General features: G+C 38.3%; 1 protein-coding gene across 3 annotated transcripts in view; it reads left to right on the top strand.

Moving 5' to 3' along the window:
• The window catches only part of stxbp5l (syntaxin binding protein 5L), a 160974-nt gene that overhangs the window by 13295 nt on the left and 122753 nt on the right, over positions 1–24926 (top strand). For all 3 annotated transcript variants that reach the window (XM_067603186.1, XM_067603185.1, XM_067603187.1), the window contains exon 2: positions 8324–8421. In XM_067603186.1, the coding sequence (XP_067459287.1) occupies positions 8324–8421 (98 nt within the window). The remainder of the gene's footprint in view (positions 1–8323; positions 8422–24926) is intronic.

Raw genomic sequence — 24926 nt, 5'->3', positions numbered from 1 at the left:
CCTTCAAACACTGGTGGGTGAAGTCATGTGTATCTCCGTTTGTTTGATGGGTGCTCTGACTCTGTAAAGTCTTTGTAAATTATAATGGATGATTGTGACAGGAATCCTCTACTTTTTTCTGCACTGCTGTGTCTCATCCTGACATGTAGCCTGAAGGGACAGGTGGTAAAACACCTGGGTAATACAGGTGCACACAAATATACAAACACACTGACAAACGACAGTATATGTACAATATATTCATAAAGTGATGCAAGGAGACAAGAGCTTTGCATGACTGTACAAACAATCGTAAATTCATTGTAGTTCAAAGATCTTTACTAGGTCCCTTTTGGGACTACATGTGCCTTTAAAAGGTCTTACAAAAAGACAAAAAAATCCATTTATGTTAAAATGTCCAATACAGTTAAAAACCTGTATCTACCCACAAGGTTTTACTATTCAAATTCAAGTCAACTTGGTCAACTTAACTTTTTTGTTCCCTTTTATGTGAGTCTAATTGTTGTCCAGGCAAACAGTGGCCAGCTAGAATTTAGCCAACATTATGACATTATGAAGCATTGCCTTTAACAGCTGACAGATAAGAATTATTACATGACTGAAACTGTATACACTTTCAGTGAGCAAAGCAAAAGATCAGCATTTGCTATGGCACTTATACCATCCTATAATAACATATTGTACAAGTATACAGTATTCATATTTTTGCTCTGAACATTAATTGTTTCACAAATGTAGTTTTTTGTCTTTTAAATCTCAAAAGTGGCACTTGTTCTGTGTTCTAATAATTTATTTTAGATATATATGGTGTGAATATTTAACTCTAAAATATTACTAACCCTATAAAAAACAGTTTGATCTTTTTTTTGTTATATCTAACAATATAACATCAACATAAACTTACCAAAGAGAGAGGGTTCTCTTGTTTGTGCCTCCTGTCTAATTAAACATTAATGAGATGCTTTAATGATCATGTTTGTTACTTGAGACCTTTTGACTTATAAACAAACATGAAAGTACAGAAAACAAATATTATTTAGATTTGCGGGAAAGCTGCACAACATATGACTAAATAAAAACCTGCTCTAATCGTGACCTGCTCTAACATCACTGACTGCTTCAACCAACAGACAACAGTTTTCTACTCTATGTGATTGAGGGTTGATTTGTTTTAAATGATGTAGTATTACAGTTTTATTATTAATAATATTCTGGATTAAAAGAAAAAGGCTTTTAAAAACAGCTGTAATAGTTTTCTAACTATTAGAGTTGAATCAGATTTTTTATATCTTCAATAAAGATATCTGATCATGGACCAAGAATCAAAAAGTGAGAACACTGTACTTAGGAAGGCCAGAGAGTCTATAGTGTAGTATTATATGTATATAATATATATAAACACATATATTATATAAGTTTTGATATCTTGTGTACCCTGTGATCACAGGATAATTATTTACCAAACTATCTTCTTGTGATCAACAAATAAAGAATAATAATAATAAAAAAAGACGTTGACACTGTATCAATATATCTGCCAGTCACATCACTGAGTGTATTTTCATGTGTATCCTTATCCTATGATCAGGTTTTTGGAGTATCTCAGTTATGTGTTACACATTTAAACACCATATTCTGGTTTAAGAAACCTGGATAAGACCTTATCCCAGTTTTGAGAAACCTGTGTATGCTAGCTGGCGTACCCTGATAGAAACCACCACTGTGGCAAGGAAACACCTTATTCAGGTTATTGATCATTATGCGGTAGTCAGTTATACAATAAAACTATGATGGTCAGTGCAGAAATAAGACGCTGAGATGTTCAGAAAGACACACCTGCAGGCAGACAATTAGACACCTGGATACTGTGATGATCGTGTAAATGGGGATATGATAATCAGGTTTCTATTCAATGTGAACACCATATAACACCATATGGTCAAACCAAGATGTCAGGTCAGATCAGGTATGAGTGTCCGGAAATTTGCAACAGCAGATGTAATATTACTGGCTCCAGCTTTTGTGAGAAAATAAATAATTTTGTTGATGGATAAAATGTTTCTATCACCCTCCTCAACACAGAAAAGGACTTGATAGTTAGCTGAGTTAGCTTAGTGTTTGTTAACAGCTAAGAGCTAATTTAGTGTTAGGCTAAAGTTAGCTTCAAACCCAACTGCCAAGCATTTAAGGGACTGATAGCCTGAACTCAACAAAGTGTTGTAAAGGTTAGTTATCACTCCCTTTTCAACATCACTAAGACATTTAACTATATGCTCTAGTAAAGCTTGCTTTGGGTGTGTGTTGTCTTGGTTTTAGCCATTTTAGAAAGCTAACCTTACCTGAAGATACCATTAAACATCAAAAGCCTCAACATTTCAACAGTCTAACACACCTGTTATTAATTAAGAAATGTAACAGTTACCGTTTTGACAATTACCTTGTGGCAATTTTTCACCCCTTCTGTGAAAATAAGTGATGTTATTTTTAATAAATTTCAAAGTATCAAAGCTGTCTACCTGACTACCTGTATAGCTACACTGTCAATAGGCCTACTATTATCAATATAACACTGACCAAATCAAACATTAGGCATTAGGTCAGGTGTGCTATGGGCTTGTTTTAGTAAAGAGTTAGTTTATAATGTGATGATTTCAATAGTTAAAGCAACCTCTGCTTTATGTCTGTTGATTAAAGATGGTTAAATTAGAGACTGGCACAATGTGTTTAACTCAGGATATGTTGATATCACAAAATAGATAATAAGATAACATAAATTTGCCTTTGGCCCTCAACAGTATACAGTACATCTCTCTCCATCATTTCCATTTTCTTCTGCTATCCTCTGCTGTCCACACGCATACTCTCACTATGAATTATTCACTACTTGTCAGTGCTCTTGCTTTAAACCTCACCTTGCAAGTGGCCTCTTCATCCATTCCTCCTTTTATTCTTGCCCCATGTGTAAAGTGCTTCCCTTGTGATTTTGTTGTTGTGTAGATAAATGTATCCAAGCACCATCTAGGCCAGGTAATGTTTTACAGCTCACATGGAAGGTCCTGCAGTTAAGTCGTTATGTAGTACCACACGCCATATTGAAGGCTTGAAACAAATAATTAGTTATTAAGTTGGACCGGTTTTCACTCTTTGACCACCTCTTTTAACATAGTTCTGAGCTAGAGATACAGTAGTAAAACAAGGAAATTACATGTACTGTATGTAGCACCTATACCCCACTCAGCCTAAAAATTGTAGCAGGTATCAGGCAATCCTATCTACCATGGTAATAAAAAAAAACTACTGATGTAAGTAAGAAAACTTTATTTAAATTATTTAATTTTCAAAACCAGAGTTACAAGGTGCTGTACAATGCAGACAATGTATTCACACCTCTCAACCAGATCAATATGAGTTCAGGTTCATCCCACCCAAGGGTCACAAATGCTCCTGGCTACTCAGGATCAGTGATGATAGAGGCCTTCATGTGTGCAACACACCTTCATTGTTTGTTTTTAATAGTAACTTGTCATTTCCTGACTGATTGTACTATACCTTCTATAATGAAATCATTATAAAAATATAAGTATTCCCAACTTTAAACACATTTAACCAAAACAGTAGACCCTTCTTCTGTAGCTTTCTGTACCACCAAGGCCAAATCTTGGTTATGATTGGTGAAAATAATGTTATGAAGTTTAATTCTTAATTTTGGTACTTGTTCTATTTGTGCTTTTTTTTTTTTTTAACAATGTGTGTCTGGCATAGTGAAAATTTTCTTTGACAAGGCTTTTAAAAAGGATATATAACATGAAACTAGTTGCCTCAGTAGTCTGTATTAATGAATCTATATTGTTAGCAGGATGGAGGAGCAGCATATTTTCTGTGGTGGTGGTTAGAGGCTGTGATGTCAATGGCTGAAATACCGCCTGAATCTGATACTAATAGCACTTTGTTTTTATGTCTTTATAATGCATTTCCCGGATATCATTGGTGTATTTGAATATGACTTTCCTGTTGTATTTTCTGTTGTGAAATCTGAGTCTCTGTACCCACTATCTGTTCAGTAAAGATGACTTTCTTTAGAAATTACTGTTGCTGTCACCAAATACATACTGTTGTCATAATTTTCTCAGGGCCAGAAGATTTCTCCCAGAAAAATGCGTACTGTGTTTATCAACTAGTAAGTTGATAAGCTTGAATAAGTATTACTGGTAAAATACTGTTGCTAAAACATGCAGTCCACTCTTGATTGTAGAATGGTGTTTTTTTCTCCAACAAACACAGTTTGGCCAAGTACAGACACGGCTTGCAGACAGCATATTAATTAGACTACAGCCAAATAATATTTTTGCTTTTCATCAAGTCACTCATGAAATCAGTGTAAATTAGCCTCAGTTGATATAATCTTTTGCTGATGACGTTTGTAATTTTAACTGGCAAAACAATGGTAAGTGCTGTCTAAAAATGTGAAGCCTGCTACCTGAACATTTTGTACATAGTCATTGCTAATGAGAATATAAGCATTAATGTTGCCAACATTTACTGTAATCACCTAACGATAAGGGGAATTTGAATGGAGTTGATCTGTGTTTGGAGATATAGCTGCTCAATGCACAATTTGCTGGCAGTGGTAGACATGGGTGCTGCTTGCTATTTATAGAACTAGGGGTCTAGACCAGCTCTGCAGCTGAATGCTGTGTGGAGAGAGAGAGAACGGTGGGTGGCTTAAGGTGGTATCAGTCTTTGGGGCGCGGGGATGTCTGTCTTGTTATCTGAATGAACGTCAAGCTTGCACGCATAAAAGTTTGTATATTTGGACAAAAGAGAGCAACATAACAGAGAAAGAGGAAAAAGGGGAGGAGGTGGATGGAGAGCGGAGTTGATGTAATGCAGCCTCTGGCCGCCATAACGCAGGTCCTTTGCAGCAGGTCAACAGTTGCTGCACAGCTGAGTGGCTTTCTAAATGTACATCTCGGCTGCCTCATGATTCCTTTGAATTTATTTTCCCTTGTCAATTTTTCAGCTGTTACCTGGGGACTGCTCACAGTATGGGTTTGTAACCTTAGTTTGAAAACAGCTACCTCATCAGACTATCGATTTTAAATGTTGCTGACTGAATAAAATAATCTATATCAGGCACCTGCTTTTTAAGGCAATGGAAAACCACCACGACATAGAATTGACAGAAGATGGAAGTATGGGTGAACCTGGACACACACACATGAACACATGCCCTGAAAGAGGGAGAAAAATTGCTTTATGGCTTTGGCCTTAAAATATGTATGAGCTGCTCTGAGATTCACCAGAGTAAATGTGTTCTCTCTCATCCACTTCTTGGCTCTCTTGTATGTATATGTGGGGGGGGGGGGGGGGGGGGGGGGGTGGCTCTCCTGTATCCCAGCAACACTGCTTCTGAGGTGGGTCAGAGGACCTAAAAGGTCCTGGGTGGCAAGACCTGGAGGATAAATATGTGTTTGTGTGTGTCTGGCTAGATTCTTCTATGTATATGTCTATGTTTCTCTGTTATAGATGTGCATGATGATTAACTATAAGTGACTTGGTGTATGAATGTCTGTGTGTGACATTTAAGTGTCAGAATTTATTTACTGATGCATTCTATATTTGGTTGGGTTAACAAAAAAAAAATCTCATTTTGATCCGTCACAGTCAGAGATGTGTTTTTGGGTGTCGGCGTGAAACAGTATTGCCGGTATCATCTGCAGCTCTCTCCACTGCCAAAGGTTTATTGCAAAAACATTTATTCCCCGACATTAACATCTGACCTTCCTCTTTTGTCTCCTCCATGAGTGGGGGCATAGGGATGGCAAGTGATTCTTAATGACAGGGTGAAGGCGTGTGTCAGTGCCTATTCTGCAAACTAGGTCCCACCTACCTTTGAACTCTCAAATGTAGTCACTTCTGGCACCAAGTCCCACACCAACATCCTGTTTCATGCGCGAAACCCATTAAATGATGAAAGAGGATTACGATCACAAGCCCATTTAATTTTAAAATAGCTCAACTCTATAAAATATATGTGGATGTGTGTTGAAGTGTAGGTGTTGGGGTTCATGGTGCATATCTTAATGTTACAGCCCAATGCCTTCCAGATGCATTAACTGCATTATTGTGATACATATGTAGTCAGTTATAAATTTGTTCAGTGTTATTAAATTTGGATAGTTTGCATTGCAAAAAAGAGCCCTTGTGTGCAACATTGTGCCCTCTGATTGGATTTAGTTTAGTTCTGAAGCTTTTTCTTCTACTACCACTTCTCTAGAGGAAAACAGGTGACAAAATTATTGAAAATTAGAATTGACAGGAGAATGCCTGCATTTGTTGTGTTTACTCCTGAATGGTGGTGATGGAGATGGTGATGCCCCTCTTAAACTGAGGAACTGGGTATATTATGGCTTCCAGGAGAGACTGTGCTGTTATTCCCATATTAATTGTGTCTCCCCCTCTCAAAGACGGTTAGCTTTACACCCCACCTTTGAGTGTGCCTGTTCACTATAAACACTTTGCATAACCCGACATGACCCCATAACCCTTACTGTTCTTATCTCTTGCATAAAAGTTAGCAATATTATTAATTAGTGTCCATTTGTATGGAACTGTGCTGTGTATGTATTAGTCGAGTAAGAGATATATGTGCGTCTGCAGGCCAGGTACTCTTAATACTTTACAGTCTCACACACAGACACACACACACACAGAGACACACCTTTTTAGCCTAAATATAACAAATATAACATGTCATGCACTTGGATAATTTACTTACAACTGTGTAAAATGTGTAAATTAACATTTAGACCATCAAACACAGAAGAACCTGCGTACATGCACACACAGACACACACACAGACTCACATTCTGTCCTCTGGTAGCAGTGTGATTCAGTGTCCCTCCGTGTCGTTTCTCATTTTCCTCTGTCAAGTCTGATCACTGCTGACTGATTTCATTCTGTTTGTGTTTTATAACCATTTCATTTATCCACAGACTCTCATATTATCTTTCCAAATTCATGTCTGGGTATTATTAATGAAATCACAAAAGCAATGTAACAACAATTCCTGCAGCCAAAAAAGGTGTTTGTGCTGGAGATGAGGTGGGGGGTAGGGGGGGGTCTGACAACAATGGGTGTTATGAACAAACAAACCACTTATGACTTCCTGGTGCGTTCAAAACCAGAGGTTTATTGAGTTATATTAAGAATTTTACAGATGAAATCTGTTGTATTCGTCTCTGTAGCATTGTCATTTGGCTTGAAACCGAAATTTCTCATACTGCAGTTTGCTGGTAAAACAGTAATATCATTGTTGTAACATTTCCATTCAACACTGGTGATGTCCATGTCTGTACATCCCCCCTGAGCAGATTACAGAAAGTGAGGCACTGCTGGCAAATTTAACATGACTAATGGTAGACAGCTGCATTGCATGCAGGGCATCTCGGAGTGGGAGTGTGAGAGACAGTGTTGTTTTGTCTAGTCAGGCCTCGACATATGAATGTTGAGGACAGTTCATTTCAGTTCAATCCGGATGCAACATTGATAGAAGCTAGTTGCTAATTACACAGAGTGAAATCTCATTTTTTTATCAGTATGAATGTTGACCTTGTAAAGGTCTGGTATTTGAATTTCAATCAGCGTTCAGCTCATTGAAATTCTGCAGTGTCTTTAATGTGTTCTGTATTCATAAATGTTAATATGGGGCAAATACAGGTACAGTTGGAGTGTGTGGGTACATTTCTTGTTCGTAATTATCATTTTTTGTAGTAGTACCAGTAGTACTCTAAGTAATATAAGTAAAAATATAAGTGCTTTACCTCAGCTTGGATCTACAGTTTCAAACAGTAAGCATCACAAAAATATCAGACTGTCGCCATAGCAATCACACATGTGACTATGTCACAAGAAAAATGTTCTTTGAGCCTACTGTAATCCACTTTTTTTCCTGCAATGCTACAAATATCTATTAGTTAGAAAGGGTTGATTGCATATTCAAAAATACGACAATTAAGCTATTCTGACAAAATATTTGCTGACAATAAAAAAGAAACACATAATTGAATGCTTTTGAGTCATTAGTTATCTTTTCAAGGGATTTAGTTGTGTATTTTTTATTGAATTAAAGGTCACAGTTTTACAAAAATGAACATTTAGCTTTTCAAAATGTCAAAGCTTCCACCGGATTCACCACCCGGTAGAATGTCATAGGGCCAGGTAAAATCATTAAATGATAAAATCATGTAATTACCTTAATCATGATCCTAAAATGTTTTTACTTGTTGAATAAAAACATTGTTTTGTGTTTTTGTGTTGCAGACTGTTCGTCATGGTTTCCCTTACCAGCCCACTGCTTTGGCCTTTGACCCTGTGCAGAAGCTCCTGGCCGTTGGCTCCAGATCAGGCGGCGTACGGATGTATCCTTTACCCCTCATCTGCTTTCTTCCTCCCTTAGTCTGGAGACACACTAGAAAACTATACAATACATAAAATACAGTATGTATTTATGTATTTGACTGTAAACACACTACCTTGCCTTTGCCACAGTTCATTATCATAAAACAAGAGCTATACAACATAAAACGAGTCATCCAATCCATGTTTTGTTGTAGTATTTGTTTGGCAGGAATGAATTTAGTTTCAAGCTATTTCAATTTTTATAAGCATGAAATACAAAATGATATACACTTGCAATTCACATTGTAATTATATAAAAAATATTTGACATTGGCTGTTGCTGTAAGTCACTGTGTTATTCTTCTAAGTAATCCATAACCTGCGCTAGTATCAGGAGGAATCACAACATTGTTGATAGAGATACTGTATCTATTCCCAGACAAACCTGCGGCAAAACTATAGTGTGTCTTCAGGCAGAGGCCTCCTTTCCTCAGTTCCCCATCCTCCTCATCATCTCCTTATTCTCATCCATCTTTAAGCCCTGTCATTTCATGTTGCTCGGCTGTCATGTCGCAGGCTTAGAACTGTCCATCCAACAGCCCGTCCCCTGGGTCACCTGGTTATAGGGATGGGAGCAGACGTGTCAGTACGTCCCAGGTAGGAGATTACGCCCTCATAAATACCCAGAGTTCCCAGTATTCCCGTAGGTAACTAAGGGCAGAGGAAACAAACAATTATTGATGCTGAAGAAGTCACACTGCTGGGCCTGCTGGGATAGCAGAAGGACAGACACAGTGATTTCTCTGTTGAAAGAAACAGAGAAATCAAAGAAATAGTGACGGGGGAGATGTGACATTGTTTGAATATTTGAAAGAGAGGGAAAGAAATGCGGAGGATGAATGTTGAGGTAAAGGTGCACAGTGGTGTTTTATGTCACAGGGAATACTTAATGAAAAGACACAAATGTGACTTGATTACAGGATAAGCTCAGCCAAATATAGCAATTTGATATCCTTTCTCATCCCTCTCTCATAGTCCATCCCCTCCCTCTATATTTCTTTAATGAATACTGTGACTGTGAAGCAAGGCGGAGATTTCAGCTGGATTGAAGCCCTTGAGTGACTTAGCATTTGTATTGACATGCTGCACACACCTTCCTCTGCTCCCATGTGGCCTGTCACTGACTCTCTCTCTCTCTCTCAATTGCGTGCTCACACACGCACACACACACACTTCTCTACTTTCCTGTTTTTCATTCTGCCTAGCCCTCCATCGCCTTCTGTCTAGTGGACCTTTTTTTTCCCCCCTTATTTCTGCTTTTATTTATTCAATTCATCCTTCCTTTGTCCTTCACAGCCTCTCTGAATGTTCGTCCTTTTCTTCTCAGCGCTTTAAACATCTGCCTGTCATCCTCTGTCATGGTCTCTTTGGGTTTTTTTTTTTTTCTATTGCTTTTTTAATGCATTTCTGCTCACTATGTTCTTTCCTTTGCAGCTGTAATTAGTACTGTATGCAGTAGTAGCCATTGCAGGAATTTCCCATGCTCCATTTCTATTTCTATGAGTGGTGCGGTGTACAGTGGACGTCCTGCCTATTGCCTTTATTCTGCATCTACACTATGTTAGTGCTGCTCACGCAACCTACTAAGGATATTTCACCATTTCACCAGATTTTCATTTTTCTCACCAAGTCTCTACAGGATGGAGCAGCACGCAAATAAACAGCAATTTACAGTAAAGCTAGCACCCTGTCTTTTTCTCTCCTGTTTGCTGTCTGCTGTCACTGACCTGTAGTTGCTGTAGTCGCTGCTTTCTATTGTAGCAACACATCATTATTTGGCAGAAAAATATATGTTTCGCTCCTGTTAAGAAATCTGTATTGATTTCTGGGGGTTCAAAGTTAAGCATTCAGATGATAGTATTGATCGACTGTGTGGGACTGCGGTTATGTGGGCTCCTAGTGGGAGGTGCCTATTTCCAGACTGCCTGCTTGTACAGGCATGTGTCTGGGTGTGTCTGTGTGTGGTGTGTAGACATGCATGTCTACATGTGTGCCTGTGTATGGACAGTAAGGGTGTGTGTATGTGTATCTGAGTCAGTGTAGGCAGAAGAGTGATCAATATATCTGAGTTTCCATGGAGCCTGGTTTCTTTGTCAGAAAACATTTTGTTCCCTTCTGTACATGTGTGTAACTGGAAAGTTAGTTACATTTTTCTCAATTGGTTTTTGTGTATAATAACCTGGATACATCATTGAATAAACATTTTCTGCAGTGATGTATCTAGTGAAGTGAGCTAGATACAACCACTCTGAAATACAATGTCTGAACTGTGTCTACATCTAGAAGGTTGATCTGTTTTCCAAGCAGACATCAGGAGTATAACCTTTAACCTCTCTTTCATGGTAGAATTAACCTGTCAATTTCATTTTTTCTACAAGGCTTTGAAAATGAGTGGATGTGGTGTTAATAAGGCTCAGCGTTTTCTCTGAAGTAAGACTTTAGTTCTCAAAGAATATAATAAGACATAAGCTTATATGATCACATTGTGTGCTGCATAAGTTTAAAGTCCCCCTTCACTCAAAAACGTGTTTTGCTTATTATTACTTCATTTGAATGTTTGACCTACATTGTGCAGAGAATGACTGTGTAGTTGAGTTTGACACGGGAAGGCTGTTTTCACATTCACCTGCTGGAGGGGGGACATTTCAGACGTGTACCTACAAGCATGATTTGTGACATCACAACTAGTTTGGAAGCTAATCATGTTGCAGTGTACAACTTACACACACTGACTGGTCTTTTCAGTGATGTAGGAAACATCTTGCATCCAGCAGTTAAACTTGAACTGAAACAATAAACAATATTTGTATTTTCATAGATTCTGGATTTTTCCATGAGGGTGAAGGACTGATGTGATGGATGAAATTGAGGAAGACTTAAAATCATCACTGATGTGCCTTTCAGGGGCAGAGAAAAATGGGCAGAAAATGAGCGAGTGAAGGAAGCAGGTGGTGAAAAAAATGAGAAGGAATACAAAGTGAGAAAGAGACAAAGGTAGCATTAGGAGATTAAGAATGGAGGAAGGTGATAGGATTGTATTGTTGAGGATGGAGACAGTGATGTGATGGCAATGACAAAGCAGAAAGTAGTTAAATATACTGTAGTGTGGGCAGAAAAGCATCTGGATGAATGCAGCTTTTATTAATTTAGAACTATTATAACTGTTAAGGTGAATGGATTTTATGGTGGCTAGTGAGCAAAATGTCTGAAATGCAGTTACACATCAACTCAAGACATGTTAGCATGATCTCTCTAAACCACAATTACACAATATCAGAAATAACTTTACCTAGTATTTGCTGTACATCAGTGAGTAGTCCAAAATCACATTTTGGGAGGGCAATTTAAAATTGCACAGTACAACACAACAGTGAGTCATCCTAGTAGCAATTTATGTATTTAACAGTTTCAACTTTAAAAATTCTACAATTGAATCTCAAGGGCTCAGTCCACAATAACAATGTGCACAAGAGCGTGCCAGAAACTTTCTGATTTATTTACTGTTATTCTGGCCAAAATAAAAACACTGCAAGACTAATCCTAAGCTTCCTGTAGTAATTGAACATTTAATTGTTGATTCTCTCACCTGAATCTTGTGCTCTGTTTATATCTATGGCCTTTCCCTCCTTCACACTCTATTCTTGTATAAATTAGTAAGCAACCACATAACCCTGTGTGGTAAACTGCAGGAGTTGTCTGTGTAGTAGTTCAATATAGCGCCATTTGCATTTCCCCAATGGCAAATTCTTCTTTTATATCGCCTCCTATCTCCAGTCATAATTTTCCAAACTTAAACCCTCCAAAGTCATCAGTAAAACTAACGGCACATGAGCATACTGAATGTTGCCACAATCTGTTGTATCGTTATGGGTTTAGGAAATGTATTGCCTGTAGTGTGTCTAAATGGCATTTATTAACCATTAGCGGCAGAGGCAGTCACAGTAGGACCGGTCCTGGTCTGGTGAATGGTGCATAGTGATGATGTCATCAGGATTGGCGCAGTGGGTTGGCAATGAGGCTCTCTGCAGTGGGCTCCTAGGACACTCCTCCCTCTGCCTGGGGCAAGATTACCAAGATATGCTGAGATTTAGTTTATTGAGAGCAAATAGAACAGAGAGAGAGCATGACAAGTGTTTGTGTGTGTGTGTGTGTGTGTGTGCATTCAGGTATTTCGTTCTCAATTTCTGCGCCAAACCTGTGTGTGTGCTTGCTGAGTCTGCATCCATGTGTCGGCTACCTGTGTCAATATTGTGTGTCTGTGCACACAAATATATATGTGTGTGTGTGTGTGTGCAGGTGTTTGTCACTTACTGTGTTGGTTTGTCTGTCGGCACAGTGAAAGTGAATGTAGTTTCAATGAACAGTTCAATAAATAGAATTGCTCAGTCTGATAGACAGTCACCTCTCATAACAAACAATCAGATCAGAGAGAGAACAAGAATAAAGAGAGACACAAGGAGAGGAATGGAAGAAGATTGTGGCAGGGAGTAAAAGGAGAGAAACAGGGTTCCTGTTGATATCAACAACTTGTTTATGACAGATTGGACAGTTAACATTGATCCAACACTATAACAGCAATACTGTAAATCATTGTTACATTCTTTTTGGGGCTACACAAGGCCTGGGTGACAGTGACAGTTCTTTATTGAATAGAATAGGATTTTACATCCATTTTCATATGATATACTGTATATTGATATTAGAAAAATATTTTCATTTAATTTCAAAAATCTTGTTGTTTTTACAGGAAAAAAGGCAAACTGTGGTTGCCAGAATAATTCTGTAAACAATACAGTAAAAATGTTAAAAACTTTACAGAACAACCTGTAACTTTTGTAATTTACAAAAAACTTACATTTTAAATGGGTAAATCCAACAGCCCTTTTTTGCTGAATTAGCATGACCATGGAGCTATTAAACTAATTCCTTCCGTAAGATTTACATGCTTATTGTCGCTTATTGTACATTGAATCCCATTCAAATTCACTGACTGTCATTGAATTGAAATTTTCTGCAAATTTTACTCAAAAGTTGTTTATAATTTAGTGAGTGAGGCTTTCTTCCCATAAGCTACCGCAGCTAACCGGAAGAAAGCCCTCTAGAAATCAAAAGACAAGTTAATTAGGGCAGTATACTCGATATTCCACATTTATCATATAGCAACAAGACAATAGAAAGAGGTTGGCCACCTAACAAATTATTGTGAGATATAGCTATCGAAAAACAAAAGCGATTTACTCTTGTTGACGCACTTCCTTTATGCTGTAAATTGAGGCTTCATTTTCCGGGAGATTGTATTCTGTGGCAGACAGCATTGCAGAATGAAAGTGACGCTTATAGGGAACCAGTCTAAAGGCTGATGGTGTCATTATTCTATATCCATTACACTGTGCAATCAACATTTACTTCATAACAACAAGTTAAAGCAAAATGGTTGTCTATTTCCAGTTTAGCAACAAAAACTCACTCATCACTATTTTTTCTAGCTATTATTTTAAAGCCACTTATAATAATAAAAAGGTATAATGACAAGTTTGTTAACTCTCAAGTCACTGCAGAAGCTAATTTAGATTTGTTTCAGTTCAGTAAAATGAAAATGTTGGATAAAGCCACACCTCTGTAGAAACTCCAGGGTTGATGCCAGCTCTGATGAGTAATGGATGTTGAAGCGATAATAGCTCCCAAACATCATGCACAGGGCAGAAACGAAGGAGGCGATGTTATGGTGCACAATGTTTTGATCCACATTCAGCATGAACCGTCTTGGAAGAATAGCAGGATTGTCCTAAAAAGAAAAAAACAGAAAAACATAATTCAAACAAAATTAAAACAAGTGACATGTGTTCCTGAAACATTTCACAAAACAATTTGATGTTTTTAAATTCTCAAGGTCAGTTAAATTGTTCACCATCAATACAGAAATCAGTGTATGTGCAGGTTTAGGGGAGAGAAATGTACGGCCTTTTAAGGCCACTTTGACTGACCTTGAGAGCTTACAGTAACAAAAAAAACATTGTGCAGCATGAATTTGTGTCCAAATGGACAGAAAAGAGAGAAAGAAAAGGAAGAGAGAACAGAGAAATACAAAAGAGAGAATGAAAGAAAGACCAAGAAAGAAAAAAAAAAGTTAGCTTACCACAGTAATGGAAGTCAAGTGAACTTCACTCCCTCCATCTGTACTTCCCCTGCCAGGCATGTGTCCTCCACATAACAGAACATCGCGTCTTCCTTCTCATCAAAGTATGACAGCAGAAGCAGCACCATCTCTTTGACGTCTTCAGAGCAACCGCTCAGCTCTCCCCTCATCACTATAAACGTTGTCACAGCCTGTAGGAACTATTTGTTCTTGTTCACACAAACAGTATTCATGTAGTTCAGGAGCTGTGTGAAAGTTTCTTAAGCCCATTTCCAGTGAGTTCCTTGAAGCAGACTGCCATGCCAAGTTCATCGAACCAAAACGGCCAATCTTCTAGGAGATATTTTATATTTTTCCCCTGGTTGACTTGTTTACACTGTGTGTAGAAAGTCAACTTAATTAAAAGTTTGACCTCCTTTGGATTTGAATCAGTTTGCTGAGACATCATCTTCAGTTTTTTTCTTCTCCTGCTGGCTCTCTGGAGTCTCTCCAAGGGGCAGGAATTTTAAATCCCAGTTAATGCACCCATAAGTGTTCCTATTTTTGGGGTCGTAGATTGCTTCACATTCTCTATCTTATTTTGCAATTGCTTGACTAGAGAGTGATACCCTGGCCCAGTCACGTCTCCCTCTATTATGTCTTGCAGAGATTTTGGATATGTTGCCACCATCTTTTTTGGCAACTTCAGTAGAGTTCCTTTTACTTATGCAAGAACTTTTCCTCATTATCTCACAAACCACAATCCAGACCATCTCTCTTCTCATTCGTGGACTCTCTCCAATGACTGCATTAGTTCCTCTGGGAACTTATGCCTTCAAGGATGCTGGAGGTCCTGGCGAGGGACCAACAGATGACCTGCTGGTTTCAGGAGTCTGGCCTGCAAAAACAGACACATACATGCAAAAGAGTTATCAGGAACTCGATGTGAATGTTTCTGTTTCCGATCTTTTATGCAGTTTACTTTGGGCACTAGTTGCATCATGTACTGCAATACTTGACTTACATCTCAGCTTCCAAGCAGCAAGGACTTTTCAGGCTTGAATTGGCCTCAATGCTGACATCAAATTGGCTTCCTCAATAAACTTAGAATCATAATATGTCTCTACCCCAAGGGATTGTAAGGTCTCTTCTAGAATATCTTTGGTCACTTCTGGGAAGATCAGGCATAACCTCAGTGATGGCGGTGCGTAGAAATGTTTGCTCCAAGTCAGTCATTTCTGGAATCAAGAAAGAATGAAAACAGTTTTCAAGATTACAAATGAAAGAAGACAAAAGTAATAAGACATTCAGTCAAGTAACACTGCATATATTTACAGATGAGAGGAACCTCCACTTTGAGTATATAACGTGAGTGAGGATTTACAATGATTTCTGTACATCTAAAAGGAAAAACTGCTGTCACTCTGATGTTTTCAAATAGTATTTTATCATTTTCACTAAGCGTACATATGCATTTTTAGTATGGTTTCTCCACCACAGTTACCAAGATCATGTTTATTTCAACAATAAATAGATATGCCTAAAACATCTGATGTCTTTCAAATAAAATTAGGCAGATGTTTTTAAAGGTTTTCAAATGCCTGGCACATCTCTTGAAGTAGCTGTTTACTTTCAGAACGCATAATCCATAATCTGATCAAGGGGCCAAATTTCAAATTGGCTAGGAGCCGATGAGCCATTGCTGGATGTTTACATTTTTCAAAATGAAAGCCCAAAATGTTATTTTCTTTTTTTTCCCCTGCTGTACCAAAATCGTACCGAACCGTGAACTTGGTGCACCGTTACACCCCTAGTACCTAATAAACTGCCAATTGAGTGTAAATAAAACTGAAAAATAATACTGTGCACTGCATTAGACACTGTATCTGTGATCCTCACTCTTAATGTCTCTGGGTGTGATATCAACACTGAGTAAATCAATAGACTCAACTAAAGATATTGCATGTTCTCCTCTATCAGCTCAAGACACTGCCAAGACTTTTGCCCTCCCAGAAATTTGACAGTGCTGAGTAATTGTGATAAGTTAGCCAATATAGACAACAGTCCTCTGCTTGTTGCTAGGTAAGAAGGCAACTGCAGTGTTACTTTTGAGGACAAATCCTCTCATCAGTAGCCACATGTTGTTCAATGACCAGCAGTAAGCAATTAGTAAACCTAATTTGGCCAATGGAGCGTGAGCGGGCAATAGGAGGAGGTCACTTTGTAAACACACAGCTACCGTTACAGTCCATAATTAATCACACAGTCTTACAGTGTGTGTGACGGAACAGCTTCACAGGGCCAGTTGGATGAACAATACCATTATATAGTCATCAAAAGCATTCATCGTTGTCACACTGTGTCATTGGCTTTGCTGACTGTGCGAGCAGGCTTGCATATATAATGAGCATTTTGCTCTCAGTTGCTCAGCTACTACAGAAGGTGGCCAGTGCCATAATCAGATGCTACCCAGATCAAGTGTAGCATGTGCTAAAGTGTATTTGCGCTCACCATGCTCTATTTACATTATCTCATTATCAACACACCTGTTGCCATGGATATGAGCACACACACTTTTATCGCAGCTAGACATGTACAGTCCTGCATTGTGACTCATTTGGTCTTGATTGAATTAGGCCTACTCGTAATAGGATTTGCAGCCTTCTACTTGTAGACTAGAGTAATGGCAGTTTTTAGTGCCTCCAAAGGTGAGCAAGCAAAAGTGCTGCTCTGGTAGTGGGACAGAAAAGCGATGAAGCAGCAATATTGAGCTATCCATAAAACATACTGCACTCATTTCTCCATGTATCTGTGTAGGGTGCATGATAATAGAAGTAATGGCTCAATACTGCAATTTACCCCTGGAATAAAGGAAAAGTACTATGAAGACGGCAGTTTGTTTTGAATCAGCATTAAGTATAGCAAAGTATATTATTGTTTGATGATATACTGCAAGTATATTATTTAATAAGATTATGGGATTAGAGGTGCAACTGATTACTATCATTATCAGTTAATCTATTGATCATTTTTTTAGCCACGCTTATTTGCTAATTGGCCGAATCCGCAAGCTGGCAACCCTGGTGTTTTAGTGGTCTTTTGGTTCCTCCTTCTTTTAATTAGTTGCCATCCTTCCTCTGGGTTCCATTAACACTGGTCTTTCTGGTTTGGTTGTATGACCACTCATTTCCTTCCTGCTGCATAATGAAACCACCTACTGTATCATTCAGAGGGGAAACCACCCAATGCCCTTATGATGATCGGCAGTTGGCCTCTGTCATTATGACAGCCTTTTATCACTTTGTGTCTTATTGCTTGTAAATTCCTAGCTGTAAAAAAAAAGAAAAAAGAAAAAGAAGCAAGCATATAGAGGGTTTCTGGTGGCTTTTATCCTGTTCTCCCTCTTTACTTCCACAGTAGCCTAGTCGGCTACTTTGCATATGCATTTTAATAAACCAATTTTTTTGTCACTCCATATTTAATCATTAGTAAGGAATATCCTGAAATATGAATATGTTCTGTTTACAATGGGCGATGCGCTGGCTTCCCATTACATTGTTAAATGCCACTCTTACAAATCATTAATGATTGTGCATATTCCCAGGGTAAGGAGGATCCTAAAGTGTGCAATTTCATTTCACGAATGGATAGTTACGTGGCTGGATTATCTGGAAGAGAGAATGCCAAATTGGTAAGTAAAGGAACAGTTGCATGGTTTCTTTTCCTCCCTGTCTTCTATTGTGGACAAGGAGCTGATAGTGTTGCGTTATATATTCGAGAGATAACTTTTGTAGGGAGAAATAAACTGAAAAAGTATTAGATATGACACGAATGCCACTTGTCAGCCTTACTGTAAAGTCAGCTGTTCCAACGTTTACTCCGGGACCCTACAGTTTCTAACCCTATCGCTAGAATAATGCATTGAAGGAGCGCACTGAGTGCCAGTGGTTCCCCAGCTCTCCTGGTCTCATAAAATCAAGGAAGTAAGAGTACCATAGCATGAGGTGTTTAACAGTTGTTTAGATTATTATTATATTATTATTATTATACTTAATCACATGCACACAGATATTTTCAGCAAAAGTGGCCCTCAAATGATCAGATATGGCCATTGGCCCATAGTTGTGCTAGGCTTGCACATACGGCTAGCCAAATTCTAACGATCATGCTTGCTATTAAGACAGCGTGCTTTCAGCAGAGCGGCAGTTATCTTCAGTCTAATGCGTTAATAATGCCACACTTTGACCTACAACCTTATCATGCTCATAATTTACAAATAAAGCTGTTTTATATAAAGTTAACTTCCACTTAAATATAAATTATCTCAGGTACACAATGACTTTACCTTGAGTTTGTGTATGGAGCATCAATGCAAAGCGATGATGTCTGTCCTGCGTGACTGGTGGAGGCTGTGTATCGGTTGACCTCTATTTTATCGTCTTCATCCTCATAGTCCTCTGTTTCCTCCTTATCCCCCTTGTTGTCATCTCTGATAGAGATGGCGAGGTAGTTGAGGAATGAAAGGTCAGCTGACTATTAATAGCATCACTGAGAATATTCTAGGAAATGCCACTGGTATATGTTTAGTCTACCTACTGCTAAATACAATGCAAAATGTAGATAATATGACGGGAGAGATTTTCAGTTAAACTACAACAGTTTAAATACCTAAAAATCAGTCAGTTGTTAAACAATAAAGTCACGTTTTTCTGTTAGTCCCTTAGAATTATAGATCAAAAGCTTTTTAGACCATTTGTGGACAATAATGAACTGAACAACGATCAACAAAGTCAACAGTCAGTGGAAGAATTATATTTTCTCCAATAATGTATAAGTGCCATCACCTAGGCTAGAGCAGGCTGTCTGACCTTTGCCTTCATCTGATGTGTAAAGACTGCTTGCTAACCTTTACAGCGCAAAGGTCACTGAAAGCTTCTATGATTACTGTACCGTGTGATTAGTGACAGTGAAAAGTCAGAGGAGGGAGTGGGAATTGGAGAGTGACAGATATGTACAGGAGTAACTGTTGGAGAATCACTGACCTGCACTGAAAGATAATCATTTATCTTGTAGTAACAGTTTATTTTAACCATTACCACCTAACCTTTATTTGCCAAAATAAAACCAGACCCTAACCGTAGAGATGGCAGTAAATGCTCTCATGACTCGTTTTTGAAACATGGGTAGATTTGCAAGACACTGACAAGCAACATACTTTGAGAAATAGGGTTGAGGAATTGTTAATAAATTGTAAATAACATAGTATTTTGTGTCTGGGAAAGGTAACAGTATTGCTGAGATGTGTTACTCATCAGCACTCTGGCTCATGAGGTTGTGCATACACACATGCACCCACACACACACACACAAACAAACAAACAAAAAAGAGTGCAGGTCTGCTTTGAACTATGCTGAGGTTTTGTGCAGAAATATCACACTAGGTCCTCCAACAGTAACGTCATACCAACTGCACTGTACCCTCCAGCGGAGAAGAGCTTGAAATGGAGGGAAATGTAAAAAGAGGCCTGTATTCATACGCTTGTGTGTGCACGTGGCCATACATATATTTCAGCCTTCAATATCCTACTATAACACGTGGATGCCTTTAGTGAGTAGCAAGTGCTAGGTGCAGAGAGAGATAGGGAGAATAAAATTATGGTATCACAGAAGCTGTCAAAGATGTATGGCTCTGTTTTCATACTGACATGGAGTGCAAAGCACTGTGCAAGGTGCAACACAAAGCACAGGTTACATTTTTTAAAACAGCTGCCATTCTCTATGTAGGCATTTGTCTTTCAGCAGGTTAACAGCAGGTCTGGGATCCATCTGCAATCTCCATATGGAATAAGGCACATTGTCAAACCACAATTATGCTATACTAGCTAAATTATAGCCAAATTTGTGTGACCAGCTCATTGTAAAAATTGTAAAAATAAAAAACAAATCGACATTATCATTAAAAATTCTAAGACAATGAAAAATTCTCTTTTCACTAACTGCCTTTGGACTGTCCATTCCCATGAATCCTTTCCTGGTGTCTACAAAAGCACTGGATTATTGTGGACAACAATGCTTAAAGGAGATGACAGTAGCGAATGTGATTGGCCATGATTGTCACCGACAGTAACACCCCCCCCCCATATAATGTATGATAATATATTCTTTCTTGTTCCTACCCATATCCAAGTGAGCTACTGGTGTGCCACGTGCCTCTGCCAACAAAAATACCAAAAGTCCACCTGCATGACCTCAGCACAATGTACAGTGTGGTTGACTGCTTATTATCCTGCAGCTTGATTTACCAAAATGGAGCTCTAAGTCACAAGATGACAACAAATGTCATTTGATTTCTCTGCCATCTCCTATGGAGTTTCTGTTATCTGTTAAATGTTTAAACAGCCTTAGTTTCAATTACAAAGTGTAGACTAGTTTCAATGTGGGTTGTATTTGTATTGTTATTTTGCAACTATGCCTTTTAATCATCGTCATTAGTATTATTTTATGTTCATGCATTTTGATTTGTTGTTTTGTCTCCACACAATCACAGTTCACACACTTATATTTTAGTGGGAAATATGCAAATGAAGCCAGGGTCTGACTGGAAGGCGGTCATGCCGTTATCATCACAAACCGCAAAGAAATTCTGTGAATGCAATTAGCTGCGCTGCCAATGCAATGGTTTATGTAATCTTTAAGTCTTTAATTAGATCAGATTACATGTCCCTTTGAATTATATGATTTGGCATGTTGAGACGTATGTTTACTCCACGTGATGGTGAGGTGGTGTGTGTATGTATTCATACTCTGCATGGTTTTGCCACTGTCTCGCCACGTGTAAACACATTATATAATGCGTAGCTCACTTCATCAGAGGCAGGGGAAAGCATAAGGAGTGGATGACTGAAAAATGAGAGGATGTTGGTGTTGGTGTGACAGATAAGAGACAAAGAGCTGCTCTGCATTCTTATCTCAGTGCCCTGTGATGTCACGTGGAAAACTGTGTGCATTGCTACACACAATGGAAGATGGGATTGTTAGATCATTGCAGTGGAATTGAAAAGTCAAGAGGTATTAAGAACGATAATGGGGTATAGCTTTTAAACTCTTCCTAGATCAGCCAGCATATTTTTAGGAGATTACTCGTTGCTTTAAGTGATGCAAATCTAGATATCACAATCATCTACACGTCTCCAGATCTCTAGCTGTGGTGCACTTTGTCCTAAAAAAGCCATTGTCTTTATTTTAGTTGTTTACTAACTCTCTATACACCTATTTCTTACTTACACAAAATGCACAATTTTGACATTTCAAGGCCAAGCCAAACCATACAGGCAAATGTTATGTTTTCTCTCAGTTTGTTGAATCAAATTTCTCCAAAACCTTTAGTTCACATATGACTGGCACCAGCATTACAATAAACTGTCCTGCTGTACTGTTAAACTGGAGTTTGCCATTTCACATATTGTACACAGTGACAAGTGCACCTCATGTCGTCTTGTTTATTTCTTCAGAAATTTTATACATTTTTCTTTAGTGAGAAAAGAATCATGATCCTCCTTTTCAACTATGCCAGGCTCTAGGGATGGCAATGTCAGTCTGTCGCTCAGTTGGTCGGTCGACCACTTTGGTCCAGACTTAAATATTTCACTGTTATGGCAGTCCCTACAGTTACTGTTACAGGGACTGCCATAAATTTTTGTACAGACATTTATGGTCCCAGAGGGTGAAGCCTGCTGCCTTTAGTGATCCTCTGACTTTATATCTAGTGCCAACAGGACGTTGACATACTTTGTTTTTTAGTGAAATAACTATTGAATGGATTGCTATGAAATTTGGTACAAGATGAATTGTAATAACTTTGGTGATCCCCTAATTCTCATCCAGCACCGCCATCAGGTCACAATTTTGATTTGTCCAATAGTATCTTTTTTTAGTACTAAATACTTGCAAAACTAATTGCATTGTCATCAGCCCTAGCTGTACTTTATGTTTATTGCTAATTAGCAAAGATTACCATGCTAATACGCTAACTTAGATGTGCTGACATTAGCATTTATCCTAAAGGAATTCTGTGTCCGTCTACAGCCTTGGCACGCTGGCAAGGCCATGTAGACTGTAGACTTATTTTCCAACAAACATGTGTCGTTGTGCCTTTCTGCTGTTTATGTGTGTGTGAGGTAGTGACAGATAATGTTAGAGAAGGATTTATTGTTCTGTGCTTTAACAATGGATTTTTTCAAAGTCTGGTTTGTCTGAATTATAGTTGGATTTGAAAAAGTCTTTTTAAAGCCATTCAGTCAACGCTTGAAATATAAATGCATTACTTTTTGGCCATAGCGCTCAATTCTACAAATTTGCTTTACTGAGCTGGAAAAGTGCCCTGGACAAAAATGTCCATAGAATATCCTTACTTTCATACATGTTCAGCAACAGTCTGTGATTAAAAACATATATACTATTTGGGTACAGTTTGATGAATGAAATGAAATTCCTCCAAACTTACATAAAAGAGGGTTGCATTTCTCAGCTACCTTTGGAGGAGCCATTAAATAGGTTAGGGCTTGTTGGCTTGTCATACGTATTGTGCAGTAACTTATACATAATGCAGACTCTGAAGAAGGGTTGGGTATCGTTTGGATTTAATAATTCTGATTCCAATTCTGCCTATCGATTCCGGTTCTTAACGATTCTCAATACAGATTCTTTGAGGGGCGGGGTCAAACGGGTTACATGCTTATTTCACAGAAAAAACTTTTATTTTCAAAAAACTTTACACAAGTAATTGTCATATTCACAATTGACTTCATACAGTTTATGGAACCTGTAAATTAATTTCATACAGTTTACTGTATTTACAGTTTGGTGTTCTTAAAAGACATATGATTCAATAATAATATTTTCTTTCTTTTTTCATTCACTGTAGTGTAACTGTAACACTGAAAACAGACAAAATGACAACTTGGCAAGTTGGCAACAGTCTAAAAACCAATTACTTTACAGTTTAGGGAGCTGCAGCCCATGTGGGTGTTGATGAGAGAGAAGTAGCACAACGTTATGTGTGGTCCACTTTACTTACAATCAAACCAAAATAACAAATTGCAACTAAACCAAATAACAAATATAAAAAAAGTCAAACCCTGGTATGGATTAGCAGGTGTAAAAACTTCCAAAATTAAAAACAGTTCTTGTTCAGAAAAATAAGCATATCTGCCTTCTCAAGGCAGTATGCACCAGCGCTCGGCACAGATTGTGTCTCCCGCAGTGACGAAAACCCGTTCACTGGGTGTGGAGGAGGCCTGGACACACAAAGGCCATGTCTGACAGTAAAGGATCATCATTCACAGGTTCCACCACCAGGCAGCAGGGTCATCAGATGTAATAATTGATACAATACCTCTGCCTGGTCTTGCATGAACATGGACCTCTGCTGTGACATCATCTTTTGTGCATCCTCATCAGCAAAAAGCTCCTCCAGTGGAGACATTTAAGGACTTTTGCAGGGAGGTGGTTGCTAAATAAATAAAGAACAGGCTTATGACTAAAAAATTGAAAACATCCATGATTAAGATTAAGAACATATCAAACGTAATTCCAGCTACCATATACTTATATTCTCCTCTTCCTCACTCGCCACACCTTCCTCATTCTTACATCTTTTCTCAGACCGCATTGTGACATCACCATCTTCTTCATGATTATGCTCTGTTGACTACAGAGAACACAATTGGAATTTAGATCAAACATTTTAATGGCTGAAGGGGAGACAGTATATATTTGTGAATGAATGACATTTCACCTGCTCAGAGTCAGTCAGCTTTCCAGCCAGTAACTTCCCCTTGATCCGGTCCCAGACAGTAGCGCAGTTGTCCATCTTTTGTTTGAAGCATGGGTCTAATGCAGTGGCCACTTCAAGGAAGTTCTTGATGTATTCCTCATTCATTTCATTATAGCCTCAGTCATTTACCTGGTACTGCTTGGACAGATTTGCCCACACTTGCTTATTAAGGTTGGATACAAATACTGTGTCTCCCTCTTTGACAGCAAAATGCATCTCAAGCTTTAGGAGAATTGGCAGGATCTGACCGCATGTGGGGTTCTTTTCAGTAGAAATGCAGAGCGTGGACTTGTACAAAACTCTCATCAGATTGATGAAGTCCTCTGCCTTCCTGAAATCTTCCTCAGTCAGCCGAGCAAGTTTGTGTGAGAGAAATGCGTTTTCTGAGTTCAAAATATTGACTAATAATGTTTTCTTTTTTTGCTATTTGAAAAGGGAGTTTACCTGTTCATCTTTAAATTCCCTACATAATATTATAACAATTCACTGTTCTCTCTTAGCTTATGCACAATTTG

This window comes from Thunnus thynnus, chromosome 11 (genome assembly GCF_963924715.1).
Source record: "Thunnus thynnus chromosome 11, fThuThy2.1, whole genome shotgun sequence".
NCBI classification, from domain to species: Eukaryota; Metazoa; Chordata; class Actinopteri; order Scombriformes; family Scombridae; genus Thunnus; species Thunnus thynnus.
Note: the sequence above shows the minus strand (reverse complement) of the source record. Positions and strands in the feature narration are given on the sequence as shown.